At 42.4% G+C, this 21,455-nt stretch overlaps 1 protein-coding gene across 1 annotated transcript in view; it reads left to right on the forward strand.

The window, feature by feature from the left end:
* zfyve26 (zinc finger, FYVE domain containing 26) overlaps positions 1 to 21,455 on the forward strand; it is a 45,843-nt gene that overhangs the window by 9,306 nt on the left and 15,082 nt on the right. The window contains 28 exon segments of the mRNA XM_078175261.1: positions 1,816 to 1,940; positions 2,133 to 2,297; positions 2,390 to 2,478; positions 2,568 to 2,719; positions 3,523 to 3,741; positions 4,524 to 5,105; positions 5,239 to 5,403; positions 5,858 to 6,009; positions 6,270 to 6,513; positions 6,783 to 7,046; positions 7,192 to 7,311; positions 8,985 to 9,155; positions 9,705 to 9,938; positions 10,359 to 10,464; positions 11,970 to 12,820; positions 14,086 to 14,285; positions 14,551 to 14,655; positions 14,817 to 14,939; positions 15,251 to 15,427; positions 16,793 to 17,042; positions 17,340 to 17,398; positions 17,686 to 17,725; positions 17,728 to 17,873; positions 18,003 to 18,139; positions 18,558 to 18,586; positions 19,306 to 19,442; positions 19,651 to 19,871; positions 21,007 to 21,154. Coding sequence (XP_078031387.1) covers positions 1,816 to 1,940; positions 2,133 to 2,297; positions 2,390 to 2,478; positions 2,568 to 2,719; positions 3,523 to 3,741; positions 4,524 to 5,105; positions 5,239 to 5,403; positions 5,858 to 6,009; positions 6,270 to 6,513; positions 6,783 to 7,046; positions 7,192 to 7,311; positions 8,985 to 9,155; positions 9,705 to 9,938; positions 10,359 to 10,464; positions 11,970 to 12,820; positions 14,086 to 14,285; positions 14,551 to 14,655; positions 14,817 to 14,939; positions 15,251 to 15,427; positions 16,793 to 17,042; positions 17,340 to 17,398; positions 17,686 to 17,725; positions 17,728 to 17,873; positions 18,003 to 18,139; positions 18,558 to 18,586; positions 19,306 to 19,442; positions 19,651 to 19,871; positions 21,007 to 21,154 — 5,411 coding nt within the window.

Below are 21,455 nucleotides of genomic sequence, written 5' to 3' on the forward strand. Positions count from 1 at the left end.
AAAAAGAAAAAAAAAGAAATTGTACGAAAAACATAAAATGGTTATATCTTTGTCGCTTGCACACTTACTGTATATTTAGTTGTTGTTTTTTTTCTTTTCGCCTTTTGTTTGTGTGTTTGTTTTTTTTTAGTACTGGGTATTTGATTTATTGTATCGTTGTTTTTTTCTTTACTTAAATTCATACAAAGTTAAAGAGAAATGCGAAATGCTTATTTGTGAAAAGATGAAGGTATGAATTGCACAGCATAAATAAAAAGTTAAAAAAAAAAAAGCTTTAGTACAGTAACTAAACAAAATTCTTTGTTGTTTGTGATCTAGCAGACGAAATAAGTATCTCCCAGTTGGTGGCATTAATCTTGCAAATGGAGATTTTGATCACTTGTCTAATGGTGTGCCCGTGCCTGCAGCCTCCAACTCATTAAGTCTTTGAGCTGCCCACTTGCGCTGCTTCATGCTCTAATGCTTTTCACGTTAAGTGGTTCTGTAGGATGTGCTGCCATGAGCTAGTGAATTTGATGTGTAATTTATCGAGGTGTATGTTGTTCATGCTCAGCAGGATAATTGTCCGTCCAGTTCACAGATGCGGGGACACTGCGCCTTGCAAGAATATTTTGTTCAGGTTTATCTGGTTCTTTGTCAGTTGGACCAATTTGCACATTTGTTTGGCATTGTGACAATTAGTCAAACTTTTTACCCAGAAGTCAAAAAAACTTAATTTGCTGTGCTGTTGTCTCAAGAAAAGATGCCTCACTAACGAATGTGCAGCATTGTGTAGTTTCAGTTCTGACTGTAACAGCAATGTTTAAATGCAATGCTTCACTAATGCAACAGATATTAAAAATGTATTTGTTTTTGGGCACCCAGTGGGTTAGTGGGTAGAGCAGACATCCCATATATGAAAGCATTGTCCTTGCCGCAGCGGCTGTGGGTTTGTTTCCAGCCTGCGGCCCCTTATTGCCTGTCATCTACTCTCTCTCTTCCCCCCTCACGCTTAGACTGTCCTATCTATTAAAGGCAAAAAGCAAAAAAAAAATCTTAAAAAAACTTATATGTATTTGTTTTGGGATGCACATTTTGCTGTTTGCTGTCACTGTTGTTTATATGTTAAAAAGTTGTTGCCACTAATGGCAACCAAAGACCAAGAATTGGTTGGCAAATACTCAATATGGTTGCCAATGGCAACCTGGCAACCATTACTGTTGAGCCCTGCAGCTTATATCAAGGAACAATGTCAAAAGGAATGAGACACACAATCCTATGTTGGACAGTGGTGGTTTTTCAGGTTAGAGCATTCATTTGTCATTTTGCAACACAGGTTTGCACGATGACATGTGAGTTGACACAACAGCTAAGTAGCAGCAGAGTCCTGGGTCATCCGGATGACACCACCGCTTTCTCCATGACACGCCTCTGGGGAAACGTATACCATTATATAGAGAAATGGGGTTGTGGCAGTGTCCTGATTGTAACCAGCGGGCATGCGTCTGTCAGTTTAGAATGATTCTGATTCACTAACATGCTCATGTTGGTGGGAATAAAATTGGCGCACTTGTCATTAACCCAATTATAAAAACATTAACACATTTCTGTGCACATATTAGTGAATGAGACACAATAAGAGAGAGAAAAAGAGTTTTTTAAATTTAATTTTATGGGTCAAGGTGCAGCCTGAACAGATGAGTTTTCAGTGTTGGCAGAAGATGTGCAGATTTTTTGCTGTATACTGATGTTGCCAGGAGTTCACTCCATCATTGTGGAGTCAGGACAGCAAATTTATCAGCCTGTTTTCACTACTTATATTTATTCTCCTCGTAGCTGATCTTCCTGAAGCAGAGAAGCTGGCCCTCAGTTTATGTTGCCACAGGGATCGTCCATCCATTTGGAAGACCATTTATTTTGAGTGCCTTAGTAGTGGAAAGCACTTCCTTGAGCAGGTCTTGGTAAGTAAACCATTTCTGTAACCAGATTTAAATTCCTACAAGAACTAATAGAGTGAACACAGTCCTATATCAGTGGTGTAATGACGCTGTATTTTTCATAATTAGTGCTGGGTTTTAACAGTTAAGTAAATTTGGTTAGTAACCACATGTGATAAAACTCAATAATGTAATAAGATTGGTTCCTTCCTGTAGGTCACAGCACTCGACCTGATTAAACATGAGGAGTTTACTCAGCTCAAAGACTTACTGAAGTTGGAGTTTCAGCCTTTGTCTCGGCTGCTGTTGCTTCTCGGCTGGACTCAGTGTCGCAGTCTGAACTCGGCTCAAACGCTGCTCAGCATCCTTCACCAAGAACAGGTCAGAACTGAAGTCATCCAGCGCTCCAGACATCTGCATGTACCTCCTCCTCTGCAGTTTTATAGCTGATAAAATCTTTACCTTCTCTTCAGGGACCAGCCAATGACTCTGTTCTGCAGGAGTTTGCCAATCTCTTGTCCTCTCAGCTTGGAATACTTGAATGGTGTAAAAACAACAATCCGTAAGCATCTGTTTTTGCTTTATGAAGTTTGACTCTCATTTAAATCATTATTTTTAATATCTACTTCTTTCCTTGCGGTTTCTATGCAGAGGGATTTCCATGGAGGCACTGCTGGCACAGCTTCACACTCTGGACAATCACTCTGCCCTCTATATTCTGCATTCTCTGACTCCTTTGGCTCAGTTTGAGGAGCGCAAGATACTGACTCTGCTGCAGCAACTGCCAGATTCACCAGGAACAGGTCGGCATCTTCATTAGTCTGTCTGTTCTTATTTTTCTCTGAGAGTCTCAAAGAAATACTTCACCTGCACAATGATTATTTGTACATCAATTACTCACCATGTATTACATTGAATTCATGAAGAAGACTGTGTTGTTCTCACATTCCTCCAAAGCAAATGGAGAATCCAAACAAGGCGAGCTTTCTTTATGAATTGAAGTAAAAGGGGTCTATGTTGAACAACAGCAAAACTATATAAAAAATCTGTTTACAAACTCTTAACACAACTTGTGCAGTATAATCCAAGTTTCGTTCATCCAGTCGTATGCTCAGGACTTCACAAACACATGCATTTTTCGCTAAAATGTTAAATTTAAAATGGGTCAGTACAAACATGCAACTCATGCACAGTGGAGTGGCTCATTTGTGGATGCCCAGGCACTCTCAGGGCACGCTACTCGGAGCTGGAAGTCTTTTATCTTAATGTTTTGGTGAAAAATCCATGTGTTTGTCAAGTATGAGCGTGCAACTTGATAAATGTGACTTTTATTATACTGCAGGAGTTGTGTGAGAGTTTGTAAATAGATGTTTTAACATCGTTTTGCTGTTTTCAAATATGAATCCCTACGATTTCAATTCATTAAGAATGTTTGCCTTTTTTGGATTCTTCGTTCACCGTGGAAGCATGTGAGAAAAACCAAATTCTCTTAACAAATTCAACATAACTGTCACTGAATAATTGACATGTAAATAGTTGTTTTGCAGGTGAAGTATTCCTTTAAATCATCTTTGGGTTACTAATGTACATTTCTTTCCCCCTGCAGAAGATACTGAGGCCGTCAGTAGTCTCAGTTCTAGCGTGCAGAGGAACATTGTTTTGTTCCAGGGCTTCTGTGCCATGAAGTACGCCATCTACGCTCTCTGTGTAAATGCACATAAATACTCAAACTGCACCGAGTGTGAGTCCACGGAGCAGCAGCAGCAGCAGCAACAGCCATCTGAAGCAGAAACGGACCATAATCAAACCTCAGCTTCCTCAGAAGGTACGAAGGCTGTTTTTCTTTTCCGCAGTGAAGTTTTATTTTGATTACAGATAATAGAAAAGTTTCCTGTCAGCTCATTTTAGCTGATTATAATCTCACATGCAAAAACAATATGGGTAAGCTGTTTAAATGTATGAAATTTGTAGTTGGTTTTGGTGGTTATATTGGTAGTTTATTATTTTTATTTATTAATTACTGAAGATTCACGTCAAGATGAGTTGAAACAAGCAACTACTTGCAATGTGCTGTACTGCAGTGTCCTAAACCTGCTGGTTCACACCAATGCAACAAGATGAGATGGTGTATCATCTCTATGCAACAACTCTCTGTACTTCTGTCATCATCATGTCTATCCTTTGTATCTTAAAAAATATTACTAACATAGACAAACAAAACATCTCCAAATAAATGGACAACAAAATATGATGCTAAGAAACCCTGCAGGAAAAACTAATGACTGAGACATTCCATCGTTTGTAAATTTCATTAAACATCTCGTGATAGCTGAGACTTTCTTTTTCTGCCAACAGATCACAAGTCAATCGTTCACATGTCAGGAGACACAAAATCAGAGTTAATGGCAGTATCTACACTCAAATCAAAAGAGAGCTTTTCTTTCAAAGTTTTAATATTAACTTTTGATGTCTTGATTTTGCTTTTATTACAACAAAAATCCTTCATTATTTAAAGCTTGTTGTCTTAATTTACTGACCTTTTCTTGTACACTGTGGCTCTGAATGATGTTCTGACCTTGTTCCTCTTGGTTTGTTTGTGTTTCCCAGGTTGCCATTTGCAGTTCCAGCACTACCTGTCAGAGTGTCAGCTCTATCTGGAGGCCGTGCCCGCCATGTTCCGCCTGGAGCTCCTGGAGAACATCTTCTCCCTTCTCTTCCTGTCCACTGCTGACTTCACCCAGCAGAGCCAAAAAGACTCGAATCAGAACTCTCAGTCAGAATGTTTATCAGATACAAGAAACACAAGTGTAGAACTGGGAACCAAAGCAAAGAAAGATGAGACTGAGAACAGCCAGAAGCTGCGTTCAAGTTCACCAACAGCAGCCCACAGCAGCCACCTGGAGCTGGGACACTTCATCCAGGGCTGCAGGGGGTTTCTGGCCGATGTGACGGCCATGGCGGGTTTTCTAAAGCTCCTGAAAGAAGGGCTGGAGGGCATGTGTGTGGTGGGCCAGCAGGAGGGGCAGGAGGCGGGGAGAGCGCTGCCTCAAGAGGCCGAGGTGGCGGAGAGCCTCGGCTGCTCAGTGACGGCTGAGACGTTCGGGGCTCGCCTGCAGAGGTTGTCCAAACGCACTGCAGAGGCTCAGTGGAGGCTGCAGATCATCTCCAGCAACCAGAGCAGTGGAAGTGGTGAGATGGACAACATATCTGTTTAACTTAGTACATGTGTCTGTGTGTGCATGCTTGTGGCATTAGGGGTGGATGAATTCAGATATAATTCTGACATTTATTCTTTAATTTGTGATGGTAAATTCACTTGCAGGTTCAGAAAGTCCTGTCCAGATGTCAGGGGTCAGCTATCCTGTCGCTTCTGTGGGACGCAGCAAGAGCTCGAGCCTGAGGAGAAGGAAGAGACCAGGGAGACATGCGACAGAGAGACAGACCTCAGTGGAGAAACACAATGGAGAAGTTAGCACGAGTGCGTCAGGTAAGACTTATAAAACACCCTGTGATTTATTTTTTTGATTTGGTCGGTTCAAATCGTATTGAATCTGATCAAAGTTGTTGTTTCTCACCAATAAGATTCAGTTTTGTGTAATGAAGTAGAGATCATGAATAATTTTTATTTTGAAGTGAAAATTAAAAGAAACAGTGTGAGGAAAAAGTTTCCATGTGTTCATGTTTGCTTTGAGCTTCCGTGAGAAAAGATTTAGGCAATTTTATTTATACAGCATGTTTCATACACAAAGGTAAAGTCACGGTGCTGGTTTAGATTGAAGATGAGTATTTTTAGTAGCAGAGAATTCAGTTTTTGAATGAAGTTTTGTGCTACATTCAAATGACCCCATTTTTTTTTATTATTTTTCTTTTTCTTTTATTTTATTATTATTTTATTTTATTTTTTTGTGCATATATGACCGTTTTTATTTGTCCTTTCACAGATGGTGGAGGAGGGACAGCAGCAGGTTGTGTAGAACTGGATGTTTGTCCATGCGGAGGTCCTCACAGCTGGCTGGTCCCGGCCATGTTGTCCCCTCCAGAGTCTCTGCTCATGTCCTGCATCCGCAAAGGGAACTTCATGGAGGCTCATCAGGTATGTGTGACAAACTGGGCTTAACAAGCTGCTTCTTTTTTTTTTTTTTTTTTGCAGAAACTTTTTTTAACACTTTAAAAGTTAATGTTCCTCATTTTGATACTCCTAGTACAACTACTACTATTGCTACTACTAATATAATATTACTAACACTAATAACATTGTTTGTATGCTTACTGTCAATACCATTACTACACTGACTTCTAATTATGATTATAATAAACCTTTATTTAATGTGGTGTATTCTTTCCTCCTCGCAGGTGTCTCTGGTGTTCGATCTGGAGGCGTCTGCCTGTTGTGGTGAGCTGGTGTTCATGGAGCGCTACAAAGAGGTCCTGGTGGAGCTGGGACAGGTGGAGCAGAAGATGGAGAGCCAGTCTATGTCTTCATCCTCATCCTCCTCAGAGGGTTTGGGGACAGCAGCTGTGTCTGCCGCAGGGAGGTGTCGACTGGGGAGCAGCGGGCGATCAACCCTGCAGGCCATCGGAAGCGCTGCTGCTGCAGGTTTGACATCTTTTTGTGTTCAAGGTTTCTTTATTCTTGATACCCACCTCTCAGGACACATCTGGCTCATTGGCTTCTCCCGTTTGATCCCTTGTTGTTTGCCTGCAGTGTGATTTGGGAAATCAGTTTAAGATTATTGTACTTTTGTTTTTATAGTAAAAATATACTTACATTTATTTGTATTGTGTGCCTTACTTTTTATCCATTTCACTGTTTTTATTATTTTCATCATCATTTTATCTGACGTGTGTGTGTGTGTTTCCCTGCAGGTGTGGCTTTCTACTCCATCTCAGACATTGCAGACCGTCTGCTCAGCACTCCCGCTCACCCGATGCCCTCACTGGAGGACAACTACTGGCTGAGCCGCTGCTCTTCAGACCCCTCTGGCCTCCTTTACACTCTGCTGGAGGAGCTCAGCCCAGCAGCCATGGCGGCCTTTGATCTGGCCTGCTGCCACTGTCAGCTCTGGAAGACTTCTCGACAGCTGCTGGACACTGCAGAGCGCAGGCTCAACAACAGTCTGGAGGCTCAAGGTGTGCAGCCTGAAATTTAGGGTCTTATTTGGAATGTTATTGATGTATTGTAGATGGTGCAGAACAGATTTATGAATCATGGACATTGAAGTGAGACCAACTACAATTTCATGTATTTATCTTTATTCCCTGTCTGCCTCTGCAGGAGTGAGAGTTGATGCTAAGGTTCCTCATGCTGAGGGGATCTGTGGATTTCCCATGGTGTTACAGCAGATCAGCAAGATCCTGAATCATTCTGCCACTAACAAGAGCTCTGTGAAAACAGGTGAGTAAAAATATTCAAACACTTTCATTAAGGGAATAAGAAAATGTGTATTTACAGTATCTCACATACGTGAGTACACCCCTCCCATTTTTTTAAATAAGTTATTATATCTTGTCATGGAACAACACTATAGAAATGACACTTTGATATAACTTAAAGTAGTCAGTGTACAGCTTGTATAGTAGTATAGATTTACCTTCCTCTGAAAATTACTCAAAACACAGCCATCAACATCTAAACAGCTGGCAACATAAGTGAGTACACCCCACAGTGAACATGTCCAAATTGTGCCTAAAGTGTCAATATTTTGTGTGCCAGCCATTATTATCTAGCACTGCCTTAACCCTTTTGGGCATGGAATTCACCAGAGCTCACAGGTTGCTTCAGGAATCCTCTCCCACTCCTCCATGATGACATCATGGAGCAGATGGATGTGAAGACACCTTGCGCTCCTCCACCTTCAGCTTGAGGATGCCCCACAGGTGCACAGGTGAGTTTAGGGCTGGATACATACTTGGCCAGTCCATCACCTTCAGCTTCAGCTTCCTCAGCAAGGCGGTTGTCATCTACTAGGTGTGTTTTGGGTCATTATCATGTTGGAAAACTTGATAATGAAAACTTGCGGCTCAGTTTCTGAAGAGGGGCGATCATGCTCTGCTTGGAATTCATGTTTCCCTAAATGAACCGAGCTCCCCAGAGCCGGCAGCACTCATGCAGCCCCAAACCATGATGCTGCCACCACTATACTTGACTGTAAGCAAGGGACAGTCTTGGTGCTCTTTCAGCATGTGTGGCACCTTGGTGAAGAGTACCAAGACAACTGTCCCTTGCCTACAGTCAAGTATAGTGGTGGCAGCATCATGGTTTGGGGCTGCATGAGTGCTGTCGGCTCTGGAGAGCTTGGTTCCTTTAGGGAAACATGAATTCCAAGCAGAGCATGATCGCCCCTCTTCAGAAACTGAGCCGCAATGCAGTTTTCCAACATGATAATGACCCAAAACACACCTAGTAGATGACAACAGCCTTGCTGAGGAAGCTGAAGCTGAAGGTGATGGACTGGCCAAGTATGTATCCAGCCCTAAACTCACCTGTGCACCTGTGGGGCATCCTCAAGCTGAAGGTGGAGGAGCACAAGGTGTCTTCACATCCATCTGCTCCATGATGTCATCATGGAGGAGTGGGAGAGGATTCCTGAAGCAACCTGTGAGCTCTGGTGAATTCCATGCCCAAAAGGGTTAAGGCAGTGCTAGATAATAATGGTTGGCACACAAAATATTGACACTTTAGGCACAATTTGGACATGTTCACTGTGGGGTGTACTCACTTATGTTGCCAGCTGTTTAGATGTTGATGGCTGTGTTTTGAGTAATTTTCAGAGGAAGGTAAATCTATGCTACTATACAAGCTGTACACTGACTACTTTAAGTTATATCAAAGTGTCATTTCTATAGTGTTGTCCCATGACAAGATATAATAACATTTGCAAAAATGGGAGGGGTGTACTCACTTATGTGAGATACTGTACATGCCATTAACATGCCATTCGGCTGCTCCAGTGATGGAAACAGCCAGCCACACAATGACCTGCAGACCTTTCTGACCAGAGATTAAATATGAAAAATGAAGTGAATATACAGTATAGTTTCTTTGTTACACTCCACTCTTGTTCATAGAAGCTGTTGGGGAAGACCAAGTGTTTGCCAGCCCGTTTGGTTGCTGTATCCATGAATTGCTACTGTGTTGCCACCCGGCGCTGAGTGAAGAGTGCATCGCTGCTCGGCTCAGTCTGGTTCAACGTTTGGAGACCACCCTGCACATCCTGAGCACTGCTACAGATGGCACAGGTCAGCACGAGAACCATAGATGTTCAGATGCAATGAAGTCAAGATTAGGGGGTTTTCTGTCTTAACAGTTCAGGGGACTGCCTGAGAGGAACTACCCACTGGGGTGCTGCCCAAGAACTGCGTACCTTAAAGGGCTTTATTGCTGTTTGCACTGGCACTGCCAACAGGAATGCTAAAGTGATGTACTGAAAGTTGGCCGGCAGGTGGTATGGCTTCGTCACTTTCGCTTCGACGAGTCAAAAGAAGTCAAATTTGCGTTGTATTTCCACCATTGCATATATGCTCAGTGAAGCCTGGACTTGACTATAGCCCCGTTTCCACTAAACACTTTCAGTATGGTACCTTTGGAACCAAAAGTAGCCCTTCAGACGTGTGTTTACCAGGATTTGTGAAGATTGTTTTGACACTTTTTGTGTAATGTCAGATACAATTTGGATAACTTAAAAACACTAGAAGAAAGTTTGTTGCAGGTTTGAAGAACTGTGCCATAGTGTTTTAAGCATTCTATCATAAGATCTTAATGTTCAATATGACCTCTTGTTTTAACAGACGGCAGTGTGGGCAGCGTTCTTCTGGCACAGTTGGTTGAACAAGCCAGTCTGAAGCAGTCAGAGCTGGATGCTCACCCCGTCCGCTCCAGCATGAAGCAGCTGCTTCGTTCTCTCGACCAGCTCTGCCCCTTCGAGCCAGACGGAGATCTTGCCAGACCAGATTATGTGCGCAGTTTCCTCGACTATGTCAACACACTAGCGTCTGTGTTAGTGCGCAGCCTGAGTTCAGAAGGTAAATAATTTGTCCTTAAAGGAGAGATGATGTGCTGATGTGTGTCCCTTTGTGAAAGGGTCACTGATCTAAAAACAGAAGTGTCAGTGTTTAGATTCTTCTGCTGTCTGTATTTGGCGGGGACAACTTTTAACAACAGCACTTTAAAAGTTTCATTAGTTTAAGAGCATAGTGATGTTTTATTAAATATTCTTGCTGCTTTCAGACTTCACTATCTCAGTCATAACATTCACTTCCCTGGCTTACATCACCCCAGTTGGTACTCTGAATCACATCAGTAGGCACTTGTTAATAAGCTCACTTTTTATACCAAACTGCAGCCATTCTATGTAAATACTGACCGTGCCAGACGCCATTGTTGATCCTTCTTTTCTTCTACATGATTTTGTTTTCATTTGCATCTCTCGCTGTTTCTCTTAGATCAGAGTAGTGAAGTGAAGCTTGGGAATCCACTGCTGGTGCTGCTTCAAGCCCCATTTCAGCTTCTCTCCCACCTGCTGTTTGACAGACAGGTGTCTCCTGACAGGTACGCACAGTCAGTGTGAACAATTTGCATGTTATGTTATTCCTGTTCCACAAGCTTACATAAACTGCAGTGAAAATATGTGCCTCACAGCTGGTATTCTGTAGGAAAGATCTTACACGGTTTATAATAATTCAGGTGAATAAACTGAAATTCAAACTGAAATCTGTCATATATTTTTTTAAAATCATTTTAATGGTTTCATTGATAGAGACATTTTTCAGAACTGCTGACTAGGTCACATCAGTGCTAGTTCACAATAACAGTAAAGGAAAATATATTCATTTGTGATCATTCCTCTTGATCAGTCTGGCACATTTCACTCTACCAAATAGCTTAAAGGGATAGTTTGGATTTTTTATGGTGGTTGTATAGGGTATTTAATTATATAGGCTACATCCACACTAATGCACTTTCTTCTTGAAACCCTTAACTACTGCTACGTTCCGCCTAGCGTGCACTCTACTTAAGAGTTTTGGAACCCCTAAAATGAAGACCTTTGAAAAGTGCTGCTGACTCCGTTTTACTTTGAGAATTCCAGGGTTGTGTTTTCGTCTGGATGGTCAGAAACGGAGACTTTTGAAAACGATGATAAAGACATTCCCGTTCCCTTCCAGTTTGTCTAATCAGGCACAGAGTGTCAAAACATGATAGCAAGGTCAACTTATCCTTCTTGTGTGGTTGCTCCTTTCCCATTGCCATGGCTTCCTCAGGTGATGGATAATGCTCTGGGTGTTGCTCTCATATGTTAAACTTTTGCTTTGTAATGTCTCCCAATATGTTTTCCACTGCCTTGACTGCAGTATACACATGTTTTACTTTCATTAACAGTTCACCTTGTTGTTGGTCCAAGCAAAGAAATCTCTCGTCTTCCTCTCGTTTTTTTTTTGTTTGTTTGTTTAAATTCATTCATTCATTCATTTTCGGTAACCGCTTATCCTGTTGGGTGTCACGGGGGGGCTGGAGCCTATCCCAGCTGACACTGGGTGAGAGGCAGGGTACACCCTGGACTGGTCACCAGTCTATCACAGGACTGACACATAGAGACAGACAACCATTCACACTCACGGGTTAAATTACTGTTTTTGTTAAAGGAGTCTGGTAGCCTTGAAGAGAGCATAGATGGATATAACAGGCTCGGTTCCCCGTAGGAAAGGCCTGTCATGCTGTGATAATATCCAAAATAAAGCATACACTTAAACTGATATTTTTTTAAGTGTATATAATGTTTTCCTGCTGCCCCATCCACAGCAGGACATTGCTTAGCTTGCTTGTTGGTACTCCTGCCTGCTTCTCCAAACTGGGGGCGTCCCGACCACCATTTGCTATAGGTTATACACTGACTGTGGATAAGTACCTCATACAACCCCACTTCAAAAAAGCAGAAGTTTCCTTTTAATGATGGTGTTAAAGAGTGGAAATATAATAGAGGTGAAATGAGAAGATCAAACAGAGTGGTGTGAAGGCAACAGCTCACTTAACTAATTCATGTCCTGTTTCATCTGCAGAGTGCTGTCCCTGCTGCAGCAGGAAGGTCTGCAGCTCAGCGTGCAGCAGGTGATTGTCCAGCGATGCTGTGAGACTCTGCCTGTGTGGACTTCCTGTCCAGGTGATGACGAAGACTCCGGTCAGGCCAAGAAAGATGACGGAGTGTTCGGTGTTTCCAATTTGTCCGTCCTGCTCCAACAGCACGCTCAGGAGCACATGTCAACTCTGGGAATCACAGAGCCTCAGTCTGATGCGAGCTCTGAGTCCGAGGCCTCAGTGGACGACCCCTCCACTACACCCACCAACCTCTCCACCTCGCCACCATCTCAGTCATCCTCCTCCTCTTCTTCTTCCTCTTCCCCTTCGTCTTTTCTCCTCACACCATCAGCTCTGTCTTTCCTAAAGTCTCGCTCTCCTTTACTGGCCACACTGGCGTGTCTGAGCGCCTGCAAAGGAGAAACTGCTCGGACACAGTCCTCCGGATGGTCCGGCTATTTCCGCAGCAACCGTAAAGAAGTCGTCCTAGACGCAGAGCAGATTTCTCTGGAAGCAGATAACCTCCTGAAGGAGTTCCCTATTCTCCGGGCGTACATTCACACCATGGCTGAACCGTTACTGGACACCCTGTTACGTGAGGGCGAGGAAGGTTCGGCTGGACTCGGAGCGGTTGTTTGTGGGAAACCACTCGTCAGCCTCCTGCTGTCTGGGCCTCAAGAAGAAGCTGCCCAGGCTGTGGCTGCTGAGGCCTTCCAGAAGGCTCTGTCCTCCAGAGACCTGGGCCGAGCCCTCAGTCTGCTGGAGCTGTACGGGCAAGGCTGCAGCCAGGAGGGGGCGCTGAGAGACCGCCTGCTTGCCTGTGCTGCATTAGAAGGTGAGAAGTGATTGTAAAGGCATTTTAACAAAAGGAATCACACTGAAGCTCATGGGACAGCTTAGGTTACAGGTGGTGCTCCTTTTTAATATGACATCCAACCAAATAAATACTCAGGTGACATTATTTTTGGTCAAAAAAGTTTTGACACTTTCTTAACCTTAACCTAATATCTGCAGATTTACTCATTTTCTGTGTTTTATACAGGTTTTCTGTCAGAGATAAATTGATGCTGCTGCCTTTTTCTTCAGTGTCCTGAACAAATGTGAGAAATTCCAGCGTAAAAACAGTTAATAGGGAGGCTATATAAAGAATGACATCATCATGGCATATAGATTTATAGTATTTTTTGATGAAAATGGGCTACTGTTGCTTACACATTATATTCCAAGTAAGATCAGTCTGGTCAACAGGCTCATGTATAAGACTAAACCAATAAATACTACTCTAGCCTACGTACACTGGGGCAACAAAGAACTTCCTTCAGCTTTAGGCCCATATATTCTCAGATAAAAGTCAACGTCCCCAATAAAATGTCCTGAATATCTCTGTACGTTAATACATGCAGTAAATTGATCTTGGGTTTTTGGACAAAACTAGCAAATTGACATTGCAGTGTGTTATCTGAAAAACGTAATGTGCATTTTCACGAGGCGACTGTAGCTCAGAGTAGAGCAGGTCATCCACTAATCTGAAGATCAGGGGTTTGATTCCTGGCTCCTCCACTCTGCATGTCATACTAGTATCCTTTGGCTGGCAAGATACTGAACACCCCAAAGTGCTCCAGATGGCTGTGCAATCAGTGTGTAAGTGCTTGTGAATGGTTACTGAGTAGCAGATGGCACCGTGTACGGTAGCCTTGGCCACCAGTGTATGAATGTGTGTGTGACTGGGTGAATGTGATATGTAGTGTAAAAGCGCTTTTCACGATTATCACCTGAGAGATCTAAATCTTTTTTTCAATAGAGTCTTGGACAAAAGCTGCACCTAACGTGAAATGTACTGCTGTCCAGAGCAGCTGCAAGTCCATACTTTTTCTGTGTCCCTTGTATTTTTGAATTTATTGAGCAGATTATATATATTTTTTTTTACTTTTCTGCACATGAGAATCTCCTCTCGTTTTTCTTTTTGCTATCACTTATCATTTTGGAAACCTTCTTTCAGTGTTTTTTATGTGAATTACTCTATAAAGCAAAAGCAGTAGTTGCTTTGCAGTTGATCTGAATATAATTAAAATGTTGTTTGTCTTGTTTTTTAATGTTCAGATGGAGATGAAGGAATCGGTCAGCTGTTTCGTGTACAGGATGCTAACCTGCGAGCGCGCGTTGCCCTCCAGGCTCTGGAGCGCTGGCCTCTGCCCGCCTGCCTGGAGCTGCTCGAGTTCTGCCTCAACGACGCCAGCACAGAGACGTCGCTGAGAACAGAGTTAGAGCTGAAGAAGAAAGAACTGGACATCTATCACTGGGTACATTTCAGACTAAGTTATTTATTCTTAATGTCCAGAAAAATGTACAGTGGTGGGAGAAGTATTCATTCAGTGTTGACCTAAGTCATTGTTTTGCACCTGGGTGAACTTTTAATCTGATATCTACATGCCCTACATATTTTTTAGTGTCAGTCCGTCACACCTGTTGACATAGTTTTGAATGACTGTGCGCTGCGTTCTTCTGTGACATAATGTGACATTTCCTTTGTGACGTGCCAAGAATTATATTCTTCTCCTGTCCCAGATGTTGAATCTACAGCCTCCGTTGCCGTGGACTACTTGGCAGGAGCTCAGGACTCAGTCTAAGACAAACTCTCAGTCCATGTTATCGACGATGGTGGAGGCAAAAGTACGTGCAACGCACCTGCAAGCGTTTACTTAATAAACTATCACACACTCTGTAAAGGATGTCAAATAGGAACGCAGAACTGAACACACACCTTAATCTCTAAAACACATATTTATTCATTCATATAATATAGTATGATTCATCTTTTATTTTTTTTGCAGGAGTTTGCTCTGTGTGCACAGTGGGTTGAGCTTTATCCTGTATCCGACCAGCTGAGACTGCAGCTGCAGACTGAGCATCTGCTTCATCTGCTGGAGAAAGGACAGGCAGACGAGGCGTTCCAGGTCAAGACCACTTAATGTCTGGTTAACTTTACATAGAAATCTATTTTAGGCTGTATGAAAGTGTCACAATTTTGTAGGAACATGAATTTGATCGTGGCTTGTAATTAACTGAACAGGTGGATGCTTACAACACAAACACGAATCATCCTTGTAGAGTTGTATCACTGTATCTAGAGGAGACAGTTTGTAAGGTCTTCAACATTTACCGTCTTCAGCTATAATTTTCTCAGTTATTGCTGTCAAAGTTTCCCTCTCTGTGTCTTAATTACCTTTGTCCATTTGTCTCTTGCTTACCTTTTTTTTGTTTTTAGTTACTTGAAGGCCTCTCAGACTTTGTGGGCGGCCTAGACGTTTGTGAGCGAGCTCTGGACCGCCGCCCCGGATTGGCTGCCTGTCACTTCCTGGCCGACTACCTCACTCTGCATTTCCAGAGGCAGGTGTCTCCAGCACGTAGACGGCACATCCATGCCCTCCATCTGGGCTCCAAGGTTTGTGAATGTGCACTGATGTAATTTTTTACAGTATTAATCAGTGATACCTGCAGCACCTCCTCAGCTGTGTGCTGGAACACACCTAACAGCTATACTTCAGACAAATCAAATTTCATCAACAATGTCATCAGATTGCTCTGATTTAAAGTATGTATACATTTGAAGTGGTATTGTAACCACAGGAGTTTATTCAAAGGACAGATAATGTGATACATGTTTGCACTGTCACTCACAGTCATTTCCCTTTAGGGGTAATGAACAAATCCTGTTTTGCAGCGCAGTTACATGCCCAGTCTTGCATGCAACTAAACCTTGGTTTGTAGTTCTGCAACTTTAAAGTTCTGAAAATTTTATAATTGCGCAGGAACGGATGAGCTCTACCATTTCACCAGCTGGGAGTTTTTTTGTTATTGAGTATTATCTTCTAGTCAGTTTGAAAGACCTGGGGTCAGATTTATTTATCATACATGTGCACAAATACTATGTATACACATTTCCCCCACACGTAAACTGGGATTTGTAAAGAAAGAATGTGCGGTTAGAATGTGCACACCTCACACAGACGTCAGAGCAGGTGTAACCATGGTTTAAACTGAGATGGCTGCAGGTGACATGAAGGTAAATATTAAATATAAGGTGAGAGATATAGCCTTATAATAAAACATTGTTCTTTAAAATGTCAATCAACCATTAATGATTCTTTAATTTGATACTGAACTGTGAAGCACTTTCTAAAGTCAGTTTCAACATGAGCACTATGAATGAATCACTTATTATCCTTTTGTTGTTTAATTCTAATGATAAGTGAGATTTTACTGCAATAAGGGTTTGCAGAAATGTGATGAATTAATGGTAGGGATGCTGCAAATATCCACAGCCATGCGTAATGACAGCTGCTCTGGCACCATTGGAGAATCTTATTGATGTAACACAGTCGGTTAAACTGCTTTTGTTCTTTACTGTTCTTCTCATTGACAGATCTAATGAGGAGTAGAGCAGGCACAAGTATCTATTGATATGCAAAGCAATGTTTAAGGGCGTTTCCATATCCAGTTATAGCAAACTATGGGTGTGGAAATGAGGCATGTGCACGTGTGCCTAGCTCCACAATGATTGAGGTTTATGACACACAATCAGGCTTACACATGGCTGACGAAAGGCATGCACGTGCACATTTCTGTCTTTGTATGCACACACAGTTTTATGCACGTAGCCCCTGTATTCCAAATTCTCCTACTAATGAGCAAATGACAACTTAAGTGTTCTACCTGACTTATATGTGTTGTAGATAGTGGTACAGTTGCTGAATTGCTCCATGTCTTCAGGTTGTGTTAATATCAGTTGATGTGTTTTATCCTCCAGGTGTTGCTGACTTTGCCTCCAGCAGCCAGGCAGGAGTATTTCCCTCTGCTGTCAGAGCCCCTGCTGATGCTCGAGCAGCTGCTGATGAACCTAAAGGTGGACTGGGCAGACGTGGCGGTGCGAACTCTCAGGAGCCTCCTGGTTGGTCAGGAGGCTGGCTTCGGTGCCGAGGACATCGATAAGCTTCTGGCAGACTATGCCTCCAAGGCCCTCGACTTCTCATACGCCCCAAGAGAGAAATCTCGATCCGGTCAGTGATGAGTGCACGTTGTACGGTGACAGTCACGACACATGAAATGAAACGTTTGCAAAGAGTGGGTTAGGGTGATTGAAATGTGTCTGCTATTGGAGTTTGAAAAAAACTAGCCCAACCGTACCGTAAGGCACCATGTGTGAATACAAAACATTTTGTCAAATAAATTATTTTTGGCTTAAAATCGGTGGTGGTTTAAAACACAGAATGTATTTGTGCTTCCTGAAGTACTTTGTTGTACAATTTTGAAGCTTATATTTTAGCAGTCAATGACCATAGCAACTTGTTTTTCAGACTCTGTGATCAGCCTCCAGGATATGCTGACGCAGTGTCCTGCTCAAGATGGCTGCTCGGTTTCATCCGTTCGAATTGAATCCCCAGCATCATCTACAGGTCAGACATTTTTACCAGTTGTAAGAGATTACCCTGCTTGTATAATCAGCCACACAACACCACTGCTGGAGTTTACACGTTCTTGCCCAAGGAAATATAGATATTGGTTTTAAAAATGTGAATAAAGTTCTTTTTCTATGGTGTTTCTGGTGTGAATTTAGTGTTGTGTACAACTACTGTTCCTGGGATGAAACTTAACGTTCCTCTTGATTTTTCTGATTGTTTCCTGTTTTGTGGTTAATTGCAGGCAGCACCCCCACACACACCTCCTCCTCAAACAGCACGGACAGGGAGAGGGATCGAATCTCTGCAGGGAAAAAACGCCGCTCGCCTGCCAAGTTCCAGCCTCCAGATCAACCCCCTGCCCGCAAAGACTGGGTCCCTGACACTAAGCAGCACATGTGCATGGTCTGCCAGCGTGAGAGGTTCACCATGGTGAGTGGTCATGAAATAAAAAGATTTTATATATAAAGGTCTAAAACAAATTCCCCCATAGGGACAAATAAAAATATCTTACCTTCCTAAAGGAAACTCTGAGACTAACATTGACTTTTGCTTTTTCAGTTCAACAGACGGCATCACTGTCGGAGATGTGGCCGTCTGGTTTGTCACGCGTGTTCAGAGCATAAGATGCCTGTTGAGGGCTGCCCGGGAGAAGAAGTCAGAGTCTGTGACCAGTGCTACGCCTACTTTCACCCAGAGTAAGACCCTGCAGATTTAAGTGCAGCAAACCTTAAACAAAATGCTTTTAAATGTGCCCCTCACAGACCACAGTTTTCTGGAGTCTTAAGTATCCTAGTGGCATAATCTAGAAAGGACACAAAAACAAAAACATTATGAAAGCTGGTTTCATTTTACAACTTTTTGGGTACATTCAGAGCATTTGACAGGTAGTTGTCAGTCACTGTTTTTGGGCACTTTCCTAGAATGAATCCAAGTGTATTGGAAACTGGACCTTATAGCACTTTTAAGTTAATTTTCTAGTGTCTGACCTGAAAAACAATACGACAGAATAAAACCTGGGGGGAATCCGTCGGAGAGGATGTAGATTAATTTAAATTCAAACATGTAACTGTGTTTTAAAATGTATTTGTGCTGTTTTCTTTTTTCCATGTGCAGTTCTGACGATGAGCTGGAACCAGCTGAAGGTAAACATTTGTGTCCAAATGTCATTTTTATTATGATAAGGAAAAACATTTCTTTAAATCGGTCTAAAGTCTTGCAATCTGATACAGATATACTTTGGGCAAGTATCTAACAGTACAACTTTGCAATTTTTAGATTACATGAAAAAAATCTGACTTCTGTCAATCGTCAAAGTCAGGATTTTTGAGCAGTTAAGGAAAATGCTGCATTGTGTTAATTGGTCTTCTGTATGTGTTTTTTCACTGCATATGTGAGCATGACTTTGAGATTCATTGTTATGAGATCATAGATGCCAGTTACTTGATTGTGCCTCTCGTAGTTCTCGTGAGATAACAGCCATTTTCTTATCATACGATATAGAGTCTTTGGGCACGTGGGACTATGTGTTTTAGATATAATAACATGCATTTTGACAGCTAACTAGCTCAAGTGGTAGAGTAAGTGCCCTATGTACAAATGTGGTTCCAACCCGTGGCCCTTTGCTGCATGTCACCCACCCCCCTTTCTTTCACACTATGACTGTCCTATCGAATAAAGGTGGAAAGCCCCCAAAGATATCTTAAAGAATTTGGAAATAAACAGTAGTCCCATGTGTCCAAAGACTGAATATAGTATGATAAGACAAACTCACTTTTCAGCCAAATGGTTTGGGTGATTTAAAAATGTTCGCCAGATATTACGAGCTTCCCCCCCGTCTCTCTCTCTCTCTGTCTTTGTGCAGTGGCTGGAAGCCCTGTGGTCACAGAGGAAGCTCTTGATGGGATGCTGCATCTACCTGAAGTGGTCCAACGACAGATTCAACTCAGCACAAACTCTGCAGAGAATCAGCTGCTGCGGACTGAGTTCTACTATGAACAGGTCTGGATTTTAATGTTCAACATTACACAGGTCATTTTTAGGTCTTTCATAGTTTCTAGTCACTTGTTTTAGACAGTAAATAAATTTCATGTTTGAGTGCAGTTTTAGATAGCTGACAGAGCACCTTTCTGTCACTCAGTCATCTTGTAGTAGAACTAACCTGGTGAGTACAGTAAGACTAATTATGGCCCTCTGCTGAAACCCCAAGGCTCCCAGTGCGTACCTCTGTGTGGCGATCATGTCTCTGCACAGCGACCAGAAAGCCTGTGGTCATCAGCTCATCAGCCACTGCCGCTCTCTGTCACGTAAGCTGAACAATCCAGAGGTGGACGCCTGCCTCCTCACTGACATCATGCGGCAGCTGCTCTTTAGCGCTAAGCTGATGTTTGTTAAGGTTGGCCGCAACCAGGATCTGGCCTTGTGTGACAGGTAAGAGGTAACTCTAGGTCATCTGGATGAATTTTTTTTCTGTTAAGAACACTATGTGAGACATTTGACTAATTCCTTGTGTTTGTGAACGGCATATTCTCTTTGAATATTTTGAATACTAACCATTGCTGATTGTACAGTAGCAGTTCCGATTAAGATATGAGATACGCTGGTATTATTCGTATTGTTATCTAGGAGCATTCTTTGGACATGTATACAGCGAATTCAGAATATGTGTCTGATTTTACCACAGTTGGCGACACATGGCCTCTTGCATGTTTATGGTCAGCTCTATGCATTGTACACAAACCAACAGTTTGCAAGGCTGGTGTAGAGCTGCGTCCTCAAAAGAAAAGCCCACATTTCTGATCGGAAGAAGAAGAAACACACCTACTTTTAAAGATTATGAAAGACTCGGATATCAACAGCTTTTTGGATATGCGTAAATATCCCAGCGTCGACCATTTCAAGAAGGTGGTTGAAGGAATGAAAGAGGGAGGCTGTGTTCACATGGTCGAACAAGTTTGCAACTGGTTGAAACCTTTGTAAAGTTCGGATTTTGATGTAAAGACGCAAAATGCTCCAGCTGTTCCCCTTAACTGTATTTGACATGATCAGTGACACGTTAGGGAACTTTAATCTGAATAAGCACGGCTGCATGTAAATAGAATTGTTAGTGGAATATACAGTATATTTTAATTAGCCATGTGAACAGCTTAGTAGGAATTTTGTCTTTTTCTGAGTGAGGTCAAAAAACATTTTGGCACAGGCACATTGTGTGCATGTGATTAGTCAGTGAATTATTGTTAATCTAAAACATATTTATTATTGCAGCTTAAGTTGTTTGCTCTCAACTCCTAGATGAGCCAGTTTTTTTAGGCCAGCGGTCATGGTGGTCAGATGAGTTGTCAACCATAGGAAGTCTGTTAAAATGACTTCCAACAGATCTAAACTCACTGATACTCCTTGCATGTGCCTACATGTCCCTACAAGCGTAGTCATCTCATGCACTGTTACAGCTGTGGAAGGTCTCTGACTGTCTGTGTGTCGTCCTTTATGTGACTCACACAAATAAACACACTTTCACATTTGTCACAGTTTTGTTTCTACATTTATTTATTCTCTGTTTCCACAGTTACATCAGCAAAGTAGACGTGCTCAAAATCCTAGTGAAGGCCAATTACAAATATATTCCATCTCTGGATGACATCCTGGAGACTGCTGCTGTGACACGTCTCCGCAACCAGCTCTTGGAAGCAGAGCACTACCAGCTGGCAGTGGAGGTGAGGCAGTTTCTCTTTGTCTTATTGTCGTGTCTCTACGTGTGAGACAGCTGTGGTGGAGGTGTTATGTTTTCGGGTCTGACCGTAGGTCCGTCTCATTCTTGTGACCGTGATTTCTCAGAATGCCTCAAGGGAATTTCTGCAAATGTTGTGCAAACTTGGACTGAAGGATGAACAGATTAGATTCTGGTAGTCAAAGGTCGCTGTGACCTCACAAAACACATTTGTGGCCATAACTCAAATTCATGCACTAATTATTCCAAACTTTCACACAAATGTCTAATAGGATAGAAAGATGAAG

This window comes from Epinephelus lanceolatus, chromosome 15 (assembly GCF_041903045.1).
Source record: "Epinephelus lanceolatus isolate andai-2023 chromosome 15, ASM4190304v1, whole genome shotgun sequence".
NCBI classification, from domain to species: Eukaryota; Metazoa; Chordata; class Actinopteri; order Perciformes; family Serranidae; genus Epinephelus; species Epinephelus lanceolatus.